Source organism: Homalodisca vitripennis, chromosome 2 (genome assembly GCF_021130785.1).
Source record: "Homalodisca vitripennis isolate AUS2020 chromosome 2, UT_GWSS_2.1, whole genome shotgun sequence".
NCBI classification, from domain to species: domain Eukaryota; kingdom Metazoa; phylum Arthropoda; class Insecta; order Hemiptera; family Cicadellidae; genus Homalodisca; species Homalodisca vitripennis.
Window position 1 is genome coordinate 112,401,799 of NC_060208.1, and position 22,494 is coordinate 112,424,292.

General features: G+C 31.3%; 1 protein-coding gene across 1 annotated transcript; it reads right to left on the bottom strand.

Annotated features, from left to right (window-relative positions):
* Nucleotides 1–1,055: 1,055 nt before the first annotated feature.
* LOC124354617 (ras-related protein Rab-43) lies at nucleotides 1,056–21,901 on the bottom strand. The gene is made up of 5 exons (XM_046805218.1): nucleotides 21,467–21,901; nucleotides 16,936–17,020; nucleotides 14,411–14,509; nucleotides 12,209–12,366; nucleotides 1,056–9,527 (listed from the first exon to the last, which is right to left on the bottom strand). The coding sequence occupies exons 1-5, from the start codon at nucleotides 21,680–21,682 to the stop codon at nucleotides 9,423–9,425; spliced, it is 663 nt and encodes a 220-aa protein (XP_046661174.1). The 5' UTR covers nucleotides 21,683–21,901; the 3' UTR covers nucleotides 1,056–9,422.
* Nucleotides 21,902–22,494: the final 593 nt, after the last annotated feature.

Here is a 22,494-nt window from a genome sequence, read left to right on the forward strand (position 1 = left end):
CACAAGTCAGTTTTAGCAAAGTTCAAGCGAAAGGTGTCCTGAACAACAAACAAGTACTAATGTCTGGGGGTGGAGGCTATTAATGTCCTTTTTGGAATTTTTCATCAACAACTTGAAAATTATGACCTCCAGCGATAACCTTTTATAAAATTTTCATGTACAAAATTATTATTCTATACAGAGTTATCTACATCATAGATTCTATAATATTTTGATAGGATCAGTACTGAGATTTGAAAGGGAGAGTGGGAAATAGATATTTATTGTCAAAATTAAATGTTTACTTGTTATAAATAAAAATTTTATAGCTGAAATCTTCAGAATAAATCTCTAGAAACAGTAATTCTGCCTGCCTTGTCTCCTCAAGAGATATTCGTCTCTTACAGAGAAGAATGGGTATTTTTCCATTTTAACATAATCTATAGATGCCCATCTTCTTTCACACAAAGCTTTACAAGTGTTCATTGAACTTTCAAATTACCTGTAAGAAATCATATCTTAATTCTCTGTGCCTAATTTTATACTTAACAGAACAAGATTCTGGGATTGCCAATATTACTCTTATATGTTAATATATGTACAGTGCCTGAAGTAATCCAAAAATGTTATTTGCATCATAATTAATAACCTGATACATTGTTTTTTGTTGTAATGTATCTAAGTTTGCATTTGACAATGCCAATCATGTGCACTATGTAACTTGAATAATCCCTTTGGATTACTTCAAGGCATAAATACACCATCCCAAATATAAGACTTACCCCTATTATTCTTAGCTTGCCTATGATCATACATACTTCTCATATGATCACACAGCCCTATTTTCCCTTTAAAGAATGCAGTACTCAGTCCACATTCCGGATCAGTCCCTTTCCTGGCTGGATGGTCACCTTTTCATTCCCTTCAACTCCTACTAGTTATACCTCATCCCAAACAAACCCCTCCTTGTTTCATATTTCTCTTAAAATATGTATTCGGATATGATATTTCATGCTTTTTTAGTTGCTCAGGTAAACAACCAAATCTTGGAAAGGATGAGAAGAAAATCACACAAATTTAGAATAAATTATTTATTTATTTATAACAACGGAGTAAGTAACAACAAATTGTTTAACATAACACTGAAGCACAACCAAGGCACTAATATGTGGTAAACAGCACAACATTACATGAGAAGCATGATTGTCTAGCATAATAGTTTAGTGAAGTTAAAAATTGTTCAAAGCTAACTGAAAACAGAATATTAACAAATTAATACATAAACATAACAAATTGTTTTTTTTTTAACTAAGGCCTTAACAAGTTATAGTCATAATTACAGCTCTAAAAACTTTATATTATATTAAATGCCCTAGAGACAAAATTCCCAATTATTTACAAATGTTTAGTATAAGACTTCATGTATTTATGAATGGTTGTTTTATTTTATAACCTTTTACTATTTAAGTAAGAGATACAAAATAAAATAGATACATACTTACATACATAAATGAATTTCTTTATCAATGAACAGTGGACTAATGTCTTTGAGAAATTTAGTAATCACCTCCTTGTACAATAATTTAAATATTTTTTCTTTGATGCAAATTTCTACTCTCGTGTTCAATTTTTTACAGAATTAGCAATATCAAACTTTGTAAAAGTGCTGAGAGTTAATTTTTACAAAAATCAAAAATGCAATTTCTCATCCATAATCTTCTGTTCAGCCATTTTTTCCTGCTTCACTTCACATATGCACAACCATTTAATAATTCTTACATTTTATTGTTTGAGCGCTGTGTAATTTAATTTTTCAATATAATAGCATTAGCATGAACATTTCTCATGTCATGGAACTAAAACAGCTTGTAACTTAACTGTTGTACTTTCTTACTATGTTTTACCATAAATACCTATATTTATACTTTTGGATATTGTATTTCAATTTTCTAAGCCAATTTTAGTGCAAAATCTGTAAAGTAGCAACAAGCTATAAAATTTGAAATAACATATATATCCTCAAAAATAAATATTTAATGTGGTTGGTATCATTATTTGGTGTATTCAATTGTCCAAATAATAGATAAAATATTAATTTCAGGTTGGATTTAAACAACTTTTAAAGAGCTAAAACAAAATGGATGAATTTAATGTAAAAAGTTAACCCTTTCTGACTAGCACTTATGTTGTCTTCACTATTTATATGTGCAGTGAAATTGATAATAGCTGTCAGAGGGTTAATAATATAAAACAGGCAATAGTGCAGGTCTTACTTGTAGAACATCTAGGTATGAACTCTGGTTATGTCCCAAAATCATGCTTGATGGAATATTTCTCAAAGCATAGTAACAAGCAGTTATAAAGCAGGTAAAAGGTAAATGTCAATTTATATTAGCAATGAATGTTGAAGACACTGTATGTGCCTTATAGCACTGCATTAGAGAGAAAAGTTTTTCATACTTAGACCCCAAACTTTATGAGTAACTTGATGACCTTAAAGCACTGTTGTGCAGCAAGTAAATTATAGAAATACTGCATTAAATATGTAATTATGTTCAGATAACTATTGTATTATGGAGTTAAGTAACAATAGTTTCTTCTGATAAAATTATGTATCACAGGAACACTTGCAAATACGGGCATTTTGATCAGATATTTCCAGATGTGTTCAGAAAGCAACTCCTGTTCGTTTATAAAACGGCCAATATCTTGAGAGCTTTTTATCCTATACAACTTAATGCTGCAACACTCAGCTATTTCTGTTGACATAATTACCATCTGTGAGCTGAACCACACCTTGAGACTCTTTCTTAACATCAACATCTTCAAACTTTTTGATCATACCGATAACAGATGAAATTAATAGATATCAAACCAGTGCTGTATGGAGAGTGATGATTCAACTCTTATTTAAAACCTGCCTTTGTGTGCTAGCTGCTAGTTTTTAGGCTTAATTAGATTGCAGAAAAATAGTTGTAAACTGTCCCCTTAATGAAATCAGGGCATTTTTCCATTAAGTTATTCACAATCAGTTTATTTAGTACTTGACATTCTTGGGGTAATGCATGAACTGATCAGAAATTTGATGTAATTTCGTGAAGGCAAATGTGCAGGCTCAAGATCTCTTTTGGTGGTGAAAATGAGTATTTAGTAGTAAATATTATCTTACAACTTTTTGAGCTCATGTGGAGGAGAGGCAAACATTAAGTGGCATTCCATTTTATCAATTAAAATAATTGTTCCCAATGATTTAACATAAAAGGCAATTTACTCTCGTCTTCTCTGAAACATACAGCATCATTTTCTTACTGCATTATCATTCCCAATATTGTCTGATATGCCGCTCTATTAGTACACAATTAAGCTTCTATGTTTTTTGCATCCAGAAATTGAATTACAGTAAATAGTTTATAGTCTGTTTATTTTCCACTTAACTTTACAGCACTACTAGACTTGGGTAATACAGCTATGCAGAAGTATCATGTATCCTAAGATCCTTGTTCACACGGCTACAGAACTAGAGTAAGAATTACTTACTTTTTATTGTTAGTAAATCTTTACAATAAAACTGCATCCGTAGCCAACAAAACAATTTGATGAGACTTCATGGTGAGATCTACATTTCACAGCGTGTGTATTCAACATTCATCACTAATTAATTAAATAATCGTCACATGAATATAATAACACTTGCCCAGTAATAAATATAAAAATAAACATAATAATAAAATTTTAAATATCCTTGATCTAAAACTGTTACCTGTTCTAATTAAATCGCAACTACTACTGACTAAAAAAGCTTGACTCAAATATTGATTATTTATACATTTATTATATTCTTCACTTTAAGTTTACCATTATCATACAGACATAAATTACAACTGATTTAGGATTAAATTAAAATATTCTACACATACATGTTATGATATATTCAACAGAACAAAAACTTGTTGATTAAGACCAAAAATATTTTTCTTTTGAGTTGCTCTTCTGAAATAAAATTCAAGAATTAGCAATAATTCTATATTTCTGTCAAATAGTATTTGAAATGACCATTTAAAGCAATTGATATTTTAATACTTGATGGTGATGTTCCAAATAGTCGTAGGGAAGCTACCAACCATAACTTAAAAATCCAGAGCCTCATGTCTTCATTAAATGTACAAAAATATACATTTAATGGTTCTAATTATTGATCTGTAGAGAATGAGATTTTTTCCCTTGGTATGATTGCTTTAATTATTTGAACAGATACAACAAACCAAAATGTCTCCTCCGACCAATTCTGCAACTGAAGTTTACTAAAAACTAAAACTACAATATTACAACAAAATATAAATATTCTAGTTTACAATCTTGTCAATTTGGTCTGAAGTTAAATATCACACCTGCTTGAAGTATAATACTGATAAGTTAATAAATAAAATGAATTACTACTATAAGAAATTATGTTACAACAAAATTAAATTCAGAGTGACAGTTAACAGAGAAAATAAATGTGAATGTGAAGAAGCCGTTAGAATCCAAAGCAATATGGTTAGTCAATGAATTACATGAGCCTTATAGGTTACTCAGATCTGGTTTGGCAATGTAAGTTTGAGTTCATGTCAGTCAATATATAGTGATAATTATCCAATTACTTCTAAAACACTGCTCTCTATAAATGAAAGAACTTATATTTAACCCTCAAAGCACTATGAAACAATTAAAAGTGTCTAGCATAGCTTGTCTATATGTACTGAGAAACATACATTATAATAGGATATTAATAATTTTCATTAAATAACATAATCAAACTCAAAACAGGGCTGTGAAATTACTTTTGGCCTTATAACGAATAACATATTAGTTTCAAAACAAAGCAGCGCCTCAATAGGTTCAGTTCACCAAATTTTCTTCATACCATCATGGCAATTGTCAAATATTTGTTGATTTCATTATTTAATTGGTATCACCCGAAATCCACATTTTATACACACTTATTCACTGAGTTGCTGCATGGTGCTCTGAACTGGAGGGAAATTGGTAAGACAGGATTGGCTTTAGTTTAAATCCAGTCAAGGCTATTCCTAGCATATTTACTAAAAGATATGAACTAAGAGGCATTGGTTCTTTTTTGCTAAAAGGTTCTGTGATTAGGGTTCTGAAAGTTCTGAAGTGAGGTATCTGGGTTTTTATTCTAAACAGAAACCACAGGATTGCCACAGGAAACCAAAATAGCCGGTATTAAGTGGATGATCTGCCTAGCGATCAATGGAGCCCAAGAGCTCAAGATGCTATTTTGGACTGCTGTCTTAACCTTGCTGTCATCCAGGTACCAATATGAAAATATTGAGGTAAAAGGATTTATTGATAGTTTACTGCGGAGGTGGGTGCAACTCCCTTAGTGTTGTTGCAAGCCAAAACATGAAGCAGAACTGTCCCCTACCTACTGTAACTGAAGAGGCTGGAACAGAGCTAATGTTCCTTTCTTCCAAGGTGACATGACTAAAATACAGTGCCCATTATGGATGTAACATTCCCATAGTGGATGTAACGTGGGATCTCGACAGGAGGCAACTGTACTTATCCTGAATATCCTGTCACTCTGGAAGCAAGTGCAAAGAACTTAGTGTAATGAAAGGTTTCCTAGCTTCTTGTTACAAATGAACAAAAGAAACATTGCTTCCCTAAATATTATGATTTAAGCAATGGTCAAGAGGAGTACTTATCATTTTCCGCAAGGACACTGGTTGGTCTCTGGCTGAAGCAGTGAATATTATAATATTAGCCATGGTGATCCAAGGAGATAACGGTTTTTATATGATCCCTGACTTTTTATTTTAAAACCCGTTAGGGTAGTGATCCCTTCCAGAGATACGTAGTTGAAGGGAAGAAGAGCCTTTCTTCAGCAGGGATTTAATTACTTACTGATGGTTTTAAGATAGAAAAAGTAGCATTAATACTGGAAATTAGGAGAGCCTGGCAACGCACAAAGCAGGTTCTCCGTAGTGCTTTCTAACAAGAGTAACTACCATAAAGTATTGTTACTGTCATGGCATAACCACAGAGTATAGATATCTGTGGAAACATTTTCATAGAATGGACACTTTAAGAGATAATCCACTCCGTAAATAAGCAGGGAAGAAGTGATACATATTAATTCATATGTATGATTTAAATTCTGATTTCTATGTATTTACCGTAGAATTACTATCACTATAGACTACCAGCAAACCGCTTATGATAGCTGTATTAGATGTTTTTTTTTATTATGTTTCCTAACCTCTAATAAACTTAAGATCTTTTAAGGCTTCTAGAGTTGGGACTGTCTCCACTACGATCCCATGGTACAGTCACCATCTCACTATCTCAGCTATGTCACTATACAAATGGTAGGCCAGCCCTGTTACAGTGGGGAGGAGAGGGTTCTTCCTCCCTAGCAAACATTTTACTTTGCCTATACTTGTAACACTGAGGAAGCCTCGACCACTCCAGCAATCAACTTCCACAGTAAATTAGACCCATCAATCAACTTATCACTTTATCCCTATATAGGAACATTTCTAGTTATATCAAGAAACATCCACTGAGTTGTCCAGATATAAATAACAACATCAGTTTTTTATGTATTCTGTGTATATTGTACTGGCCATAATTAAACCATACTAAAAGTTTTGTGTTCTGCATGTTTGTTTGTATTTTGGTAATGTATTCAAAATTGTGTATTTTTAATTGTATTGTTGGTGATATATATTTTTGTCATATTTAACATATTTATTAAAGTGTTATTGACTTAAACAGAAAAAATAAATAAGAGATTGTACATAGTTATCACACAACCTCATAAAAATCTTTTACATATTGTAAATACAGGTTTGTCGAATAAATTATAATTTTATGTTTAGTTTATTTTTAAAAAGAATGATAAATTATAATATTGATGAAGTATTTTTTGTGTATAATAATTGTTTTTTTATTTGTTCCACGAATTAACATAAAATATAACTTTGATGGAAAACTATATAACTTTGTGCTGTATGTGATGTTAATGCTTAATTGTTCACTTGACTTGCTTTTGAAGTTTCTAGAACTCATTAAATATTACTAACAAAGTATTTACTCAGTAAAGAATACAAATAATTTGAAATGTATAATAATGTTAGTTCAGTATATAACTTAAAGGTTTGAGATATCAAACAAGTTTAATTTGTTTACTTGCACCATTTGCAGGACTGGTATTTCACTATTCTCAATTACTTGATTTTTTCAACTGACACCAACTATATCAGGACTTAATTTTATAACATGTGAAATTGAAAAGAAGCTCACTATACACGTGGTGCCTTTATTATGTTTCAGTTTTTATTGAACTGAACATTTAAATAATCATGTTAATGGTATGTGATTTTAACTTAGAATAGAATAGTTTTTTTATTGAGTAAGCCAAAGGCAGTACAATCGTCAATACAGTTTGAAATAATTAGTTGATATTAAAGTCTGAAAATTGGTTTAGGGTTGTCAATATTCATCAAAGTTTGTGTTTTTAAAGTCTGACACACAACTTGTGTTATAAACAATTTGTACAGATGTTATACAGGCAAGTATATGTTATTGTAGGAGATAGTCGACTTCAACCACTCAACTACGGTAAATTTTAATTTTGTTTGGATGCCATGTGACAATTCTCCTACAATCTTCAACATCTTATATCAACAAACTTTTCTGTAAGTGGTGGGACATGACTTCTGTCCAATAGTAAAACTACTGACACGGCAAGTATCACCAGATTCTACTGTTCCAAGATTCAAAGATATGGTCAACTCAAGAAGAGAAATTCTCAAAAGTATAACCTTCTAACACATCACTATAGTAAAGTAATCAAAGTGGAAATATGATTTCTATTTGGGATTTGAAAAATTACTTTACAACAGTTAAATTTAAACTAAAACATGTTTCTTGTACTTATTATAGTAAAAGTTGTACATGATTACGCATTTAATTTTTTCTGTTGTAGTTGGTTTTTTTCTAGCAACTTCCTAGAGTCAAAATGACTTGTACTTTCACAGCCCTAGTTATCACAAAATACATGTATCAGATCTTAATACTTTGGGAAATACCAAAACTTATTGTTGTAATAAACTCATTGTAAAAAACCACAATTAAGTTGATACAGATCATAAAACAGTTGGATAAAGTTGGAAAACGTACAAATGTATATTTGGTATAAGATGTATTAACTATTTCTAGTAATGAAATTATGATTTACAACATGATGCATCTCACTATATATTAATTATATACTAATATAATATGATTAAGTTCCTAGTATATTGTCAAACAAAAATCCAAATCTGCTATTTATTTAATTGGACTAGATTTTAAAACTGTTTTACTGAAAAAGACTACTATTACTACTACTAAGACATATCTGTGTGATGATTACATCAAAGACAACAATGTTATTTTATGTACTAAAGATAAAACAACTACGAGATATGTGAAGATGCTTGTGTGTCGTCAAGGTAAAATGTTATTGTCAAGTTTTTAGTTCGACCATATCAATAATAAAATCACTTTAAAAATCCTAATTTAAAAAGTGTATTATTTACCCACAATACTCTATATTACTACAGAAAAATGCATTTAATAAATGTTCTATAAATATTTGTAATAATTTTAATTTACTATAATCTATAATATAGGTAATCAGTTCAAGTTTTACACAAAAAAATTTTTACTTTATTAAATGCCATTTCTAAAATTTTGATGAATATCATATACTAATTTGTAAGTAAACGTAAAACATGGACTAACTCAAGCACAAAAAAACCACTAAAATAGCAAATAGCGATGAGAATACATTAGATATCAGATCTTGTTTGAAAATAAATAGGACATCATAAATGTGTGATAAAAATTCACAGCCTAACAGCTAAAGAAACTTTCGTTATGATTAGTTATGTGAATGATGTTATGTTTGAAAACATAAAGAAATGGGTACATATGTACAAAACTAAATATAACAAATAAAAATCATACACATAAAACACAAAAAAACATTATGTGCTTTGAACTTTAAATTATAAAGATTTATATCACCTACCATGATAACTAAATTATTCAGCAAAATTGTTTAGCTAAATTTAATCATTGTGTTCTCCAATTATTGCTTGACAAAATGACAAAAAGTGTTCACTTACTGAAACGAGAACCATTATATGATGAATATACAATTAATTCTTTTCAGTTACCTGTTTAATAATTTAAAACACAAGTAGACCAAGTTCCATTATTAATCTACTTATGACATAATTAATTATTTCTTAAACTAAATCAAGTTACTTTGGATGACTATTAACTTTATAGATTGTATTGGTTGATCACTGGGGTTATATATACATATATAAGGGATGAGCAACAGACACTTGAAGGCACCGATGTATCACACGAGTTAACAGAGCTCAAGATGAGCTACAAGAGCTACACCTCTTGACCACCTTGCTCTCTCCAAGCTTCACAGTGTCACCGGGCGAGCTCTCCATGTAGCCATTGTGGTCGTGCCTCCGCTGTAACCAACAACCACAACTTGTTACTTTTTTAACATTTCCAGGAATGAAAATTTTGTTCACATTTCTAACAAATCTTGATAATCGTAAAAATTACAAATTGAAAAATAATTAGTAGTAGTAAATCAAAATATCAATTATTCTCTCCAGAGGGGAATGAAAGATTATGGAGCCTCCCCAATCTAAGAATTCTCGCATGTGTACTCACAGCCTAAAAGATTGGATGGTTATTTCAATAATTAATTGTGTTCCCATTGTGCATTGACCAATATGTTCATTCTTATTTAATTCAGTAAAAACTACATATGTAAATGTTATATTAAAATAAAGATCCAAATACAATGTACTTATGAAAGAGTAACACTAACATTTACATGAATAGAGCTATATTAAAATCATCATTCCACTGCTATAACATATCACATTAATGTCATGTATTACACTTCTTTTCATAACTTTTACATGGACATAACATTATTATAATGCATACAGACAATAAAGAAGTAAATTATGTATGCTATGGTACCAATTGATGACTTACAGCAGGCAGTTAGCAGGATTGCAGCAACCAGGTGTAGGATTTTAATAACTTGAAAAAATTGACTTCTCAATATATTGGAAAATGGAAATGTATAAACTGTAGGATAGACCAATAACCACACCAACCATACCAAGTATTGACTACTCATTCTCTTTTAAAAAGCCCAGACACCATTCAGGTATTAAAAAATAGTCTAATTGAAAATAATGTACTTTAAAATGCAAGCAGTCGAGAAGATAAACTGGAAATGGCTGCCAAAATAGGGCATGTGTTAGTAGTAGAAAATGAGCTCTTAAGAGCAGAAACGCACACGCTAAGGACCAAACTAAACATTATGGAGGGAAAATTTAAAGAAATTGGTAACGAAGAAAAGAAAAACATTGATTACTCACAGCAGGCAGTTATAGGATATAGGATTATATATGTGTAGTGCTAGGGGTTTATAATCCTTCAGGGGGCCACCAAGCAAGGTATTAGTCAAAGAGTCAAGAGCCAATTTGCACTGTAGAAGCACAACCCTAGTTTTTCTTGTAATTCTTAGACAAATTTTTTGTAAGAAATAAATTTATCGTTATGCACACTTATTTTAATACAAAACATACATAAGTTAAATTACTGAAAAATACAAAGTACTAGAAGATTTCTTGGTCCTTTTCCGATAGTTGTGTGTGAGCAATAGATATGCAATATGTTGAAAAGGGTTAACAGTTTATATAGAAAATTTAACAAATATAACCATTGCTAAAGACAATTTTTGAAATTATATTGCATGTGTCAATTAATAAAGCAATAATAAAATGCATAGGACTAGCATTCAAATGTAGAAAAAATAAACATTTACTCACAAATGATTTTAATCATATTCAAATCTCAACTTATGTAAATTTGTGTCTCATACACACTTTGACAACAGTTTTGTTGTATTGTTTGGGTAAGCTATTATAAATGCCTTTATAAATTATTATTGTGCTGCCATTATACAGCTATTTTTGGAACTGCTTATGTGCATGTTATTATACCTAGTGATGTTACCTAATATGTGTTTCTTTATTGACAGTGATTTAACCCTTTTTTATCAAAATTTCTTCAAACTTCCTTTGTTATTTTGTAGAATAATCAAACCTATTTGTAACTACCTGCAGCTACTGTTATTCTAACATATTGTTATATTGTTTTTAAAGTTCTTTGTATAAGACATATAGTTTTCTTGTACAAATAACTATTTATTTTTATTCATTTAGTTTACTGTAGAAGCTTAATAATTTTTGAAATATTAACATATTATATACAATTTTAAACATTCACAATTAAGTATAATATACAATAGTTCTGTTCAAATACAGTTGTTAAAATAATAAAAACCCCACTGTATACTTTCATGATAGTGCGGACCAATTAAATCAGCCTGGTAGAGCCAAAAGCACATTCCAGTAATTCAACTGGAAGAAGGTTAATACTTAAAAATTTAGATAATTTTTAATATTTCTGTCCAGCTGCTTGAAGTATAGTAATAGTAATGTGCATGTTATTATACCTAGTGATGTTACCTAGGATTAATATGTGAAAACGGTTTCTTTATTGACAGTGATTTAAATCAAAATTTCTTCAAACTTCCTTTGTTATTTTGTAGAATAATCAAACCTATTTGTAACTACCTGCAGCTACTGTTATTCTAACATATTGTTATATTGTTTTTAAAGTTCTTTGTATAAGACATATAGTTTTCTTGTACAAATAACTATTTATTTTTATTCATTTAGTTTACTGTAGAAGCTTAATAATTTTTGAAATATTAACACATTATATACAATTTTAAAACATTCACAATTAAGTATAATATACAATAGTTCTGTTCAAATACAGTTGTTAAAATAATAAAAACACAACTGTATACTTTCATGATAGTGCGTTTTTATCAATTAAATCAGCCTGGTAGAGCCAGAAGCACATTCCAGTAATTCAACTGGAAGAAGGTTAATACTTAAAAATTTAGATAATTTTTAATATTTCTGTCCAGCTGCTTGAAGTATAGTAATCACTTATCCGAACCAAAAGGATATTACAAAATGTACTTTCACCTACTTCCTACCTACTTTCACTTACTGGCATAAACAACAAGATTAAGAAGCACATCCAATACCTTGAGTTCTGTGGCTAGACACATGAAGGCATGTTCTACATTGGTGTTCTCCCGGGCTGAAGTCTCCATCACATATAAAATCTCTGGGATATATTCACACATCGCTTCTGCCTCTGCAAATTCTACTTCTCGTAACGTTTCCAGATCACATTTGTTACCTGTGAACAGTAAACATGAGAAGGACATTAGTTTAGATTCTGCCATCGTGCCGTGTTTGATTATGGAATTTAGCTTTAAAATTATCACCACTTACTGCTATAGTTCTTTAGTTGTTTTAACATAAATATCGATGAACAAAACCCTATATTAACAAATTTGCTCTGCAAGAAAACAATTTTGTTAGGGTAATTAAAACAATTTCTTTATTGATGTTTCAATAACCACAAATGACTATTGTTAGAACAGTTAACACTTGGGTACTACTTGTACTAGTTTGAATCTCTCTTTATCACTTAAGTTTTGTCCAAAGCTTTTTTTTATTACAAAATTATAAAATAATTAGTTGAGTTAAAATTATTTGGGTAAATATTTTATAGTTATTATTACTTATGGAGTCACATAAAACACAACTTGTATCATATTATACCACATTAATACTTTATTAATGTTAGATGATAACAATGATAATGTTGAAAAGATAAAATAAATATATTACACATACTTGCCTTCGTAATATGATAGAAAATCTCAAACACAATATAGTATCTCCTTACTTTGGTACAAAGTACTACATTCTAAGTTTTACGTGGACAACAGTGGCAATGATAACACACAAGGAGGGGTTCTAGCTTGACATTTGTTGGGCTGGAACCTGTAGTTAAGCCTAAATGTTACATATATAAAGTAAAGAAGTTTAAAGAATCGACTTTCGAATTATAATTTTATTAAAAGTAAATTAAAAGTTTCCCTTCTATAAGAGAAAATTACTCGCAGAAAAGAATTGTTTTCAAATAACAATAAAAATATGAAAACAAAATTTAACTTGTTGAAATATGTTTTTGTGAACTTTAACATTAAAAATTCAAAATACATGAGAACGAAACTTTTTTAATAGCTACCACATAATATTAAATATAAAAGCAAAATTTAAAATGAATATCAATTTATTGAACTTAAAATCAATAAACCAAGTTATTCTTTTGAATAATAATTTCCATATTTGTTCTCTATTAATTGTCGTAGAATAGTTAGTTTTAGTACTTTAACTGACTGACATTATTGCATGATACGAATAATAAGTTTTTGTTTTTATTTTATTTGTGTCAGTTGTTTGTTTGGTGTTCTGGCTTAGATGCTGGGTCACTGGTACATGCTCCAGTTTTTGACGTATATTTTTATTGTATTCTTTGTCTTTGGTGTGTCTATCACCATGTTTCTGGACAATAGGTCAACCAGATATTGTTCTTTTGGGCTTTTTGTAATATTGCCATTTGGTAATTGAGTTATTTGATACTTTGAACTTGTGTTAAATAAATATAACTTTGATCTTTAATAAAAATACAAGATGCACTGAAAATTAAAATAGCACACCCAGTTAGCAGACATCTACGCATGCGTTGTTGTTGTAAACATAGCCAGTCCTACATTAAGTGATATTGATGATGACAAATTATTATCTCAATTTAACTATTCTGATAGTGTGCAGAGTGATATTAATATTCAAAATGAACAACAAATTATTGAGGAAGACTGGGATAGTGATGTTGAATCAAATCAGCATGAATTTTCTTCTGAAAACTTATTAGTAAATAATGATAACCAAAACTACAAAAATAAAGTATTTGGATTCTAAAATTTAGATAATAATGAAGAAGAAATTGAAAAATTTGTGAGGAATGTGGTAGAAATAGGATTAGAAAAAGGAGATGTAAATAATTGGCCTAGTATTTTTAAGTTCCTTAAGAGCCCAGACTAAACCTAGCCTAACAAGCCATGCCTGTTACTCAAAGTAGGCCTAGGTAATCCTGGTAATCCTAGGTAATCCATTGGCCTAGACCGAGGCCAAATGAACCCAAAAATTCTTTAGATTGTACTAAGGAAAATAAGTGCTTGCTACTGTTACTAAACTATCTTTGAAATACACAATAATATGTTATATGTGTATTACAATTTCTTAGTCTTAGCTACAGATTACTTTAAAATGTGTTTGTCAAATGTTTTACAGTAACACACTATCATTCACATTTGCAGCAGGAAACTCACCAATGAGGACAAGCATGACATTTGATGCAGTGTATCTCCGTACCTCTTCGATCCACCTCTGCAGGCCCAGAAAAGACGATCGCTTTGTGATGTCATATACTGAAATACAACATCACTGTGGTAAATTTCTCGTGAATCTTTACTACTCTTACACAACAAGTTATAGGAAATTTTCATGTTTAGTTCCACAGTAAAATGTAATTTCCCGTGATGAGTGTTTTGGAACTGCTTTGGTGATCACAGGACAGTACCATAAGTGGTTAATATATAAAATCAAATACATTTACTTTTTATCAATTTGCATGAATTTATAACCAATACAAACAGGAAATTTTGTATTCATTACACAATCTTCACTTTGTAGTATTCCATAAAAATAGCTTAATCTAATATAAATTTCTCTTACTTTATTAATATTTTCCTTTACTTTACTTTATTCTGCTTTAAGACTTGACCAACAGTATTTATCTATAATTCCTTCTTCTTCTATCTGTAATTTTCCTTAAACTTTTAAAATTTAAATAAACTTTAATAAATCTTATTGATAAATTCTGTTTAAAAATTTCTGTAAATGCAAAAACAATTTAAACTAAATTAAATTAAAATCAATGTAAATTATCTATACGGTATATCATTCAAAATATCTCCTTAATCTGATCTACTTATTCTATATGAACCATGAAGTTGGTCAAAAATTATATCAAAGTCCCACTTCACACTACAAATGAGACTACTCACACAAGATCAGAATGAGCGATACACAGGTTTTATACTTCTCCCCCCTTTGCACCCTTCGTCTACCTTCTACAAGTTCAACTGTGATCCATATTTATCTATTGTTTGCAGATTAAGTCAACTGGTTATGTAAAAATAGGTTCTGCCAAATAAACAATACTACTTTCTCAACTTTCTGAGAACGACTCGAACCAGAATTATTTTTGGTTGACATTTATTTATTATATATACCTTTAAACTATTACAGTTATTTTTAATTAATTTATAAGATATAACATTTTATGTACAAGTGGTGCAGTGTAGTCAACTTAGAGCAATGTGTTGTGTACAATGTGATAAAAGTTAAGAAAACATACTTGAAATTACAGTACAACACGCTTTTAACTTATTTTTAACATTATACAAATTCAATAATCCTAAATATTCAGTTTTTTACAATTGTGTTTAATTTTGACCAATCAACCTAAAATTGTTCCCAAGAAGATTTTTAACAAGGTTATCTTATATATATTCTTAAAATGTATTTTTTATATAAAAAATGTGTAATTTTACTGCTTGTTTAATACATTTTCTTGTAACATATTATTGTCTTGTGATAGAAATAAACATGTGACACCAATGTTTTTTGGTAATTAAGAATATATTAAAATAAGCTCAACAATAAACAATTTGATTAAGGCCAGGTTAGTTAAAATTTTTTAAATGCTATTTAACTAAAATGTCTAACAATGTTTTTAACAAATTAAAGAAAAAGACATCATTAAGGTGATAAACACTTGTACCGTAGTTGTAATTATTTATGCTGAATCGCGGTAGGAAGTAGGCTCTTTTGTTAACTAGACGCGGTGCGTGGACATTGTTTGTTGGTTAGACCGGTACATCAGCTGATCGAGATATCTAAGGTGATACGTTCCGAGCCGGTTCCCGGAGAGAGGGGGACCAGTGTTGGAGTATTGACGACAGCCTACGGACGTCCACTAGAGAAGCAGTAGTTCTTCCTCTAATCCTATAGTTTGGATCTAGAGTAATTCTTTTAATCGGGTGTAAATTCAAATCAAGTTTTAATTTTCTTTGGTGCGTTTTTAGTTTCCTATCAGCCTCCATAGTCTTCAAAGTAGTAAGTCCCGAACCAGCGTTTAGTTAATATCTTTTATTTTTATACTGTTGTGATTAAATTTCTAAAGTTTCCCATATTACAGAGTCTGCGAATTAATTCAATTTTTGAAGTATTGTGAATTAAATTTTGGTCGTAAAGTTAATATCCAGTTTTGTGTTATATTGATTTTTGAATATTTTGAGAAGAGAACCTTTTATTTTATTTTGTTAATTTAAACCATTTTTGGAGAAGTGTACATTTTTAGTTTCATTTTAATTTTAATTCTTTTTGATCAGACTCTTAATTAGATTTGATCGATTGTGAGAAGTTTTGGAGAAAATCAAATCTAAAGTTTATAAACTTTGTTAAAATTTTGGGTGAACTTTAATTCGGAATAAATCAAGTATTTCCGAAAAGTTGTTTTGATTTATAAAGTATTAGCTCCAAAGTAATATAACATATGTACTATAATAACGGTACACACTAGTAAGTTAAGCAATGACACATACTTAGTAATCCAGGGTTAAAATTATCTATTTCTAAAAAAATCATAGACAGGTGGATAGTAAATGAGATATAAATATATTTATAATATATCTTATTTATTTCGATCTGACAAATCATCTGGTTAAATTTATAGAAATTCTAAATATATAATTTACATATGTCTATAGCCTAACGTGAATATACTCACCAATTATAACACCATTGGCTGACCTGTAATAGCTTTGAGTTATTGTTCTAAACCTTTCCTGTCCTGCTGTGTCCCAGATCTGTAACTGGAAAGTACATAAAATATTGATCAACAAACATCATATTTACTACAAAAAACTAAATGATTCCTATATAGTACAAATCTGATAGACTATTTATTGCTAACTACTGTTATATTTCGTTCACTACTTTATTCTTTAAAGTTTTCCAAAAGGTAATAAATGTGTTACAAAAACAAAGCTATTTCTTTGTTTAAAGTTTGCTTTTGACAATTGAAGGTTTGTGAAGATGACAGCATTTTTCCAAACATTTGCTATTGTTCAACAATGCAGTAACACTTTGTTTTTAAATCTGCAAAGTGATCTCTTCCTGAAATGGATAGATGTTTACCCTAGCACATAATTACAATCTATGTTAAAATAAACAAATCATACCAAACAAAGCGTCTAGACATGCATAAACCATGAATCACATGTTGTGTTACAACTTGTTGCAAACTGTGAAACAAGCACTTAATAGAACTAATACTAATTATTATGAACTGAATTAAATTACAGGTCATAACACCTGTTAAAATCAACTGAATAAGTAAGTGGTGATCCTTACAGTACAATTAAGATTACAGCAAATCAAAGAAAGAGGATGGACACATTGGTTCATTCTAGATACTCTTTTAAACACCATAAGACTCCGTATGGATTTATATGAACACTGAATTCTGTTTGATTCTTTAGATGTCTTTTTATTTCATCTATCAGTATTTCAAAATAGCCTGATTTCAATTTGACGGTTCACCATTCACTGGGAAGTTAATCTACTGATAAACAAAATAATACAGAAGAAAAACAATCCCGTACATTATATACTGGAATAACATGTTGAAGAGAGATTGCCATTATGACATTTCTTTCAAGGATTCCCTGTTACAAGCTTCACTAAAATGAAAATGTACAATTATATATATAAGCACTGAAAAGGTGCTTATTATACTTAACCCACCTTGGACAGTAGTATATGTCCTACCCTATATTTAAGGTTTTCTGATTTTGACTAAACTTTTTCTAAACATTACTACATATGTTTCAATGTCCTTTTCTAGAGAAACCCTGCCAAAAGGTTTTCAATGTGCTTTAATGACCTCTCCTGTGCTTGCAACATATGTATATTTTCATTTTATTGGAGCCATTACAACTACTTGTTCCCCCACACCCTTTATATTGTCCTTTGATTGACAGGGTTTTCTGACACTCCTAAAGTAAATTGAAGGAATAAAAAGTTTATGTGGATTTTCTATCACATTCTGATAAGCATTGGGTTAAGTATAAGCATTACAATAAGCAGACCCAATAATTACTCAATTATAACTTTTGATATAACTAACCAATACTGATTTTGGAACGAAGTTTAAAAAGTGGCATATCAGCTGAACTGCTTGCAGATCATCTTTATGAGTATCTGCGCAGAAGAGAAGTACGGTTTTCTAGAGAAGATGCTTCAACAACTTAAATACATACTTGTACATTGAAAACGCTTAATCAATACTACACAGGAGAAAACATATAAATAATTACACATATTTTTTATTTACTGTTATAAATGTTTGTTATGTTGTTATCATTTCATTATTATTTATGAGTTTCTCCTATTTCCAGTTCTAATTGTCTATTTGATCGTTAGAGCTCATTTATTATTTAAGATTATCACTCTGTTTTACTTACTATGTGCATTGTATTAGTTATTTTAATTTAAAATGTGATTGTGATTATGGCTATAGATATATTGATATGATTTATAAAAGAGTATTCGATAAATGACTAGTAAGTATTGATATAATTGTACTATTCCATATACAAAACCGAGTCTGCTTATTCTGCTTACTCTACCCAAGCATTGAAACACATTTAAAGCAAATTTTGCAATAATCGGACAATTTTTAACCCTTCTCACGTTGTAGACGGATATATTCAAATAATAGGACTTTGACCTAAACACCAAACACGATTATTTATATCCAAAATTAAACGTTGGTTTTTTTTTTTTTTTTTTTTTCCTTGGGGCGGCCTACTGCCATGCACTTAAGCCTCAAGGGCTTTTTGCGCATCCCGGAAACACCATGAGGCCTACCAGTCTACAACTTCAGCAGTTCAACAAACCGCCGAAAACAACCTATCAAGTCCTCCTGGGAAAATTCACCACCCCTGTCCAAGCTACCAAAGATGGCATACCGCTCTCTTGCTATTGCAGGGCAATCAAAGAACAGGTGCTCAGCAGTCTCCTCTTGCTCATTACACATTCCACAGAGCGGATCCTCCTGAAGGATGCCAACTCTGTGTAGATGCATCCTCAGGTGACCATGCCCTGTAATGAGACCAATGACCTTCTAAGACATTGATCTGTTTAATGAGAGAAGGTCCGAAGCCACCTTGGAGGAAGGTGACTGTAATACCATTCTACTCACTCTCAAACCCGGATGCAACCTCCATCTTCTCCCATGCTCCACGCGAATCCATTTCGAGACAACCCTTGAGGATTCACACCTTGGAAGACCGCAGAACGGTTGAGGGCCCGTCATAATTGTTGCTGACCCCTGGTTGGCCAGGGCATCAGCTCTTTCGTTCCCAAGAATCCCCTCATGACCAGGAACCCAACAAACGGTTACATTGTTGATTCTGGCAAGGGAGGAAACGGTCTGATAGCAATCCCAAACCAGTTTGGATTTGATTGCGCAAGAATCCAGTGCCATCAGCGCTGCCTGACTGTCCGTGAAAATGTTAATCGTCTTGCCCCTATATCGCAGACGAAGATTCTCACGAGCACATTCCATAATGGCTGCGACCTCCGCTTGAAAGACTGTCGGATACGGACCCATAGGAACCACCAGCTCCCTACATGGCCTCACTCCCAGAAGCCGAGGCTCTTGTACTGGCTTTATGTTTCCGTGGTCAGACCTGCACTAATGTACAGAGCTGTCGTATGGTGGCCAAAAACGGAAGCCAAGACGGTGGTAGCACGTCTGGCGGGTATCCAAAGGATGGCCTGCCTCGCTATCACTGGGGCTTTTCCTAGTGCGCCAGGCGCGGCTCTGGACTGTTGTCTTAATCTCGCCCCCCTGGACATTGTCATTCGAGCTATGGCCAGGAGGAGTGCCTACTGTCTTCAGCAGATGGGACTCTGGTCGGGCTGCAGCGGTGGGCACTGCAGAATTAGCACTCTGGTACAGGAGGATGTTTTGCACATGATCTCTGATCAGATGCCACAAAAGTTTTCCTTTGACAAACCCTTTAGGATTATTTTACCCTCAAGGGATGATTGGTCAGAGGGGAAGAAACCTCTTCCACCAGCGGAGCTCGAATGGTACACAGACGGCTCCAAAACAAAAAGCGGCACAGGCGCTTGAAGAGTTTTTTTAGTTCACAAAAAGCTTTCAGAAGGTGCACACTCCATGCTTAATGCGATTGACAAGGAAGTATTTGTAGATGACCTACCTCCCGCTGCAGAGGGAGGGGGGGGCGCCTTTTCTCTAGGTCCATCCACCTGCGCTTTCTACCGAGCCATAACAAAATACATCCGTTGTCTGCCCAGATGATAGACCTTATCTATGAAACCTTAGATAAGAAAATGTTCTAATAATTACTAGATTATATAATTTTTCACTGTTGATAGCTAGATGATAGACCTTATCTATGAAACCTTAGATAAGAAAATGTTCTAATAATTACTAGATTATATAATTTTTCACTGTTATTAGATTCTACCATGTATGGTAGAATTACCATACTGGTAATTCAGATCAAATTAACAGTATGGTAAATAGTTGTTTTAAAATTTTTATCTAATGAATATACTAATTTAAACTGGTGTGAAACTACAAATTTTAGGCTATTTAGCGAACAGATTTCATTTGTAAGTTTATAGGTTAGGTTTCAAAGACGGTCATCCCCCATTTTCTTCTGTCGCTTTGGTAAGTGGTGAGAACTGGCTATGTAGTATGGTGCGGGTAGTGAGGGGAAACTCCTTGGTGTAATGCGTTGGCAGTTTCACACTTGTTAATTTTAACTAGAATTTTTCTAGTTTACGTATTATAGCATTTTTATAATAAAAATTAGGTTTGAACTTAAAGAAAAATGTATTTTTTAGACGTCTTGGCGTTAAAGAAAACTTATAAAATCCACTAGCGGTGTGCAAAGGGTTAAAAATAAAGTGTTATGGTGCCACCCAAAGGAAAGTCTGGAGATAAAATGCGATGTACCTATATTTATTGGCATTGGGTATAGGAACATACTACAAAATTTCAGTGGGAAATGGGATAAACTCAGAACCTGGAAATCGCTGACATTAACCACAACTCACATTGGAATCTCATGCATCCACATAAGGATCAATTTCTGTGTTATTAGACTCTGCAATCTGGTTGTTTAATAACAATCATAAGCTACTAGACAAATTACTATTATTCTGTAAAAAAAACAGCTTGTTTTATGTTCAATTTTTAAATAAGCTAAGAAGCTTACCTTCACTTTCTTCCCATCAACAGTGACAGTTTTCATAGAAAAATCTACTCCAATTGTGTTACCATGTCTTTCAATAAATGTTCCAGATTTAAATCTTTGAACAACACAAGTTTTACCAGTTCCACAATCCCCAATCAAAACAATTTTGAATAAAAAATCAAAAGCATCTTCTGAAGATGAAGAACTTATGAAGGAGTCTGCAGATGATCTTGACATGGTTAACTAATGTTTGAACAATTTATTATTTCACAAATTCAACATATTGTTGGGTTAGTTGTACCAATTTCAAAAGCTAAAATCACACAACTTTGAGAAAACATACAAATAACAACGATTAGTCAGTATTATTACTATTAATAAACAATGAACAAATTACAAACAAACAACACGAACATCCAACAACATTTAACTACAATATTGTGTTGATTAGTGAATACTGAATTAGGCTTTAGGCTTCTCAGTCCTCATTACTATTTTCCATCAGTATCAGCTGTATGTGAAAAAGAAGCGTGTTTTCTTAGCTTCATAGAAATAACAAGGCCAGCAATCACCCAAATACGAAAACCTCATATATATATATATATATATATAATATATATATATATATATATATATATATATAATATTATATATATATCGTGTAGTTGGCGACACGATAAAAAATAATGACCACAAATAACGCATTTTGGAGGATATTTGACGATAGTCAAATAAATAAATAAAAATAAAAAAAATAAAAATAAAAAAAACTAGGTTTCGATGTCTGCAATCCGATTTCTCCTCAGACAATCTAAGTTGAACAAATCGTATTAATGCGTTGTGACACACAAAACTAAGAAATTATAACGAATATGAGTGTCGAAATCTATGCATAATACCTCTTATAATAAAGCTATATAACACCAATTATTATAACATACGTAAAGAACAAAACGACTTGGAAACCAATAAAAATGAGCCTAGATTGGAGCCTTGAGTCACTCCTAAACTGGTAAAAAAACTCAGAATATACTCCACCAATTCGTAAT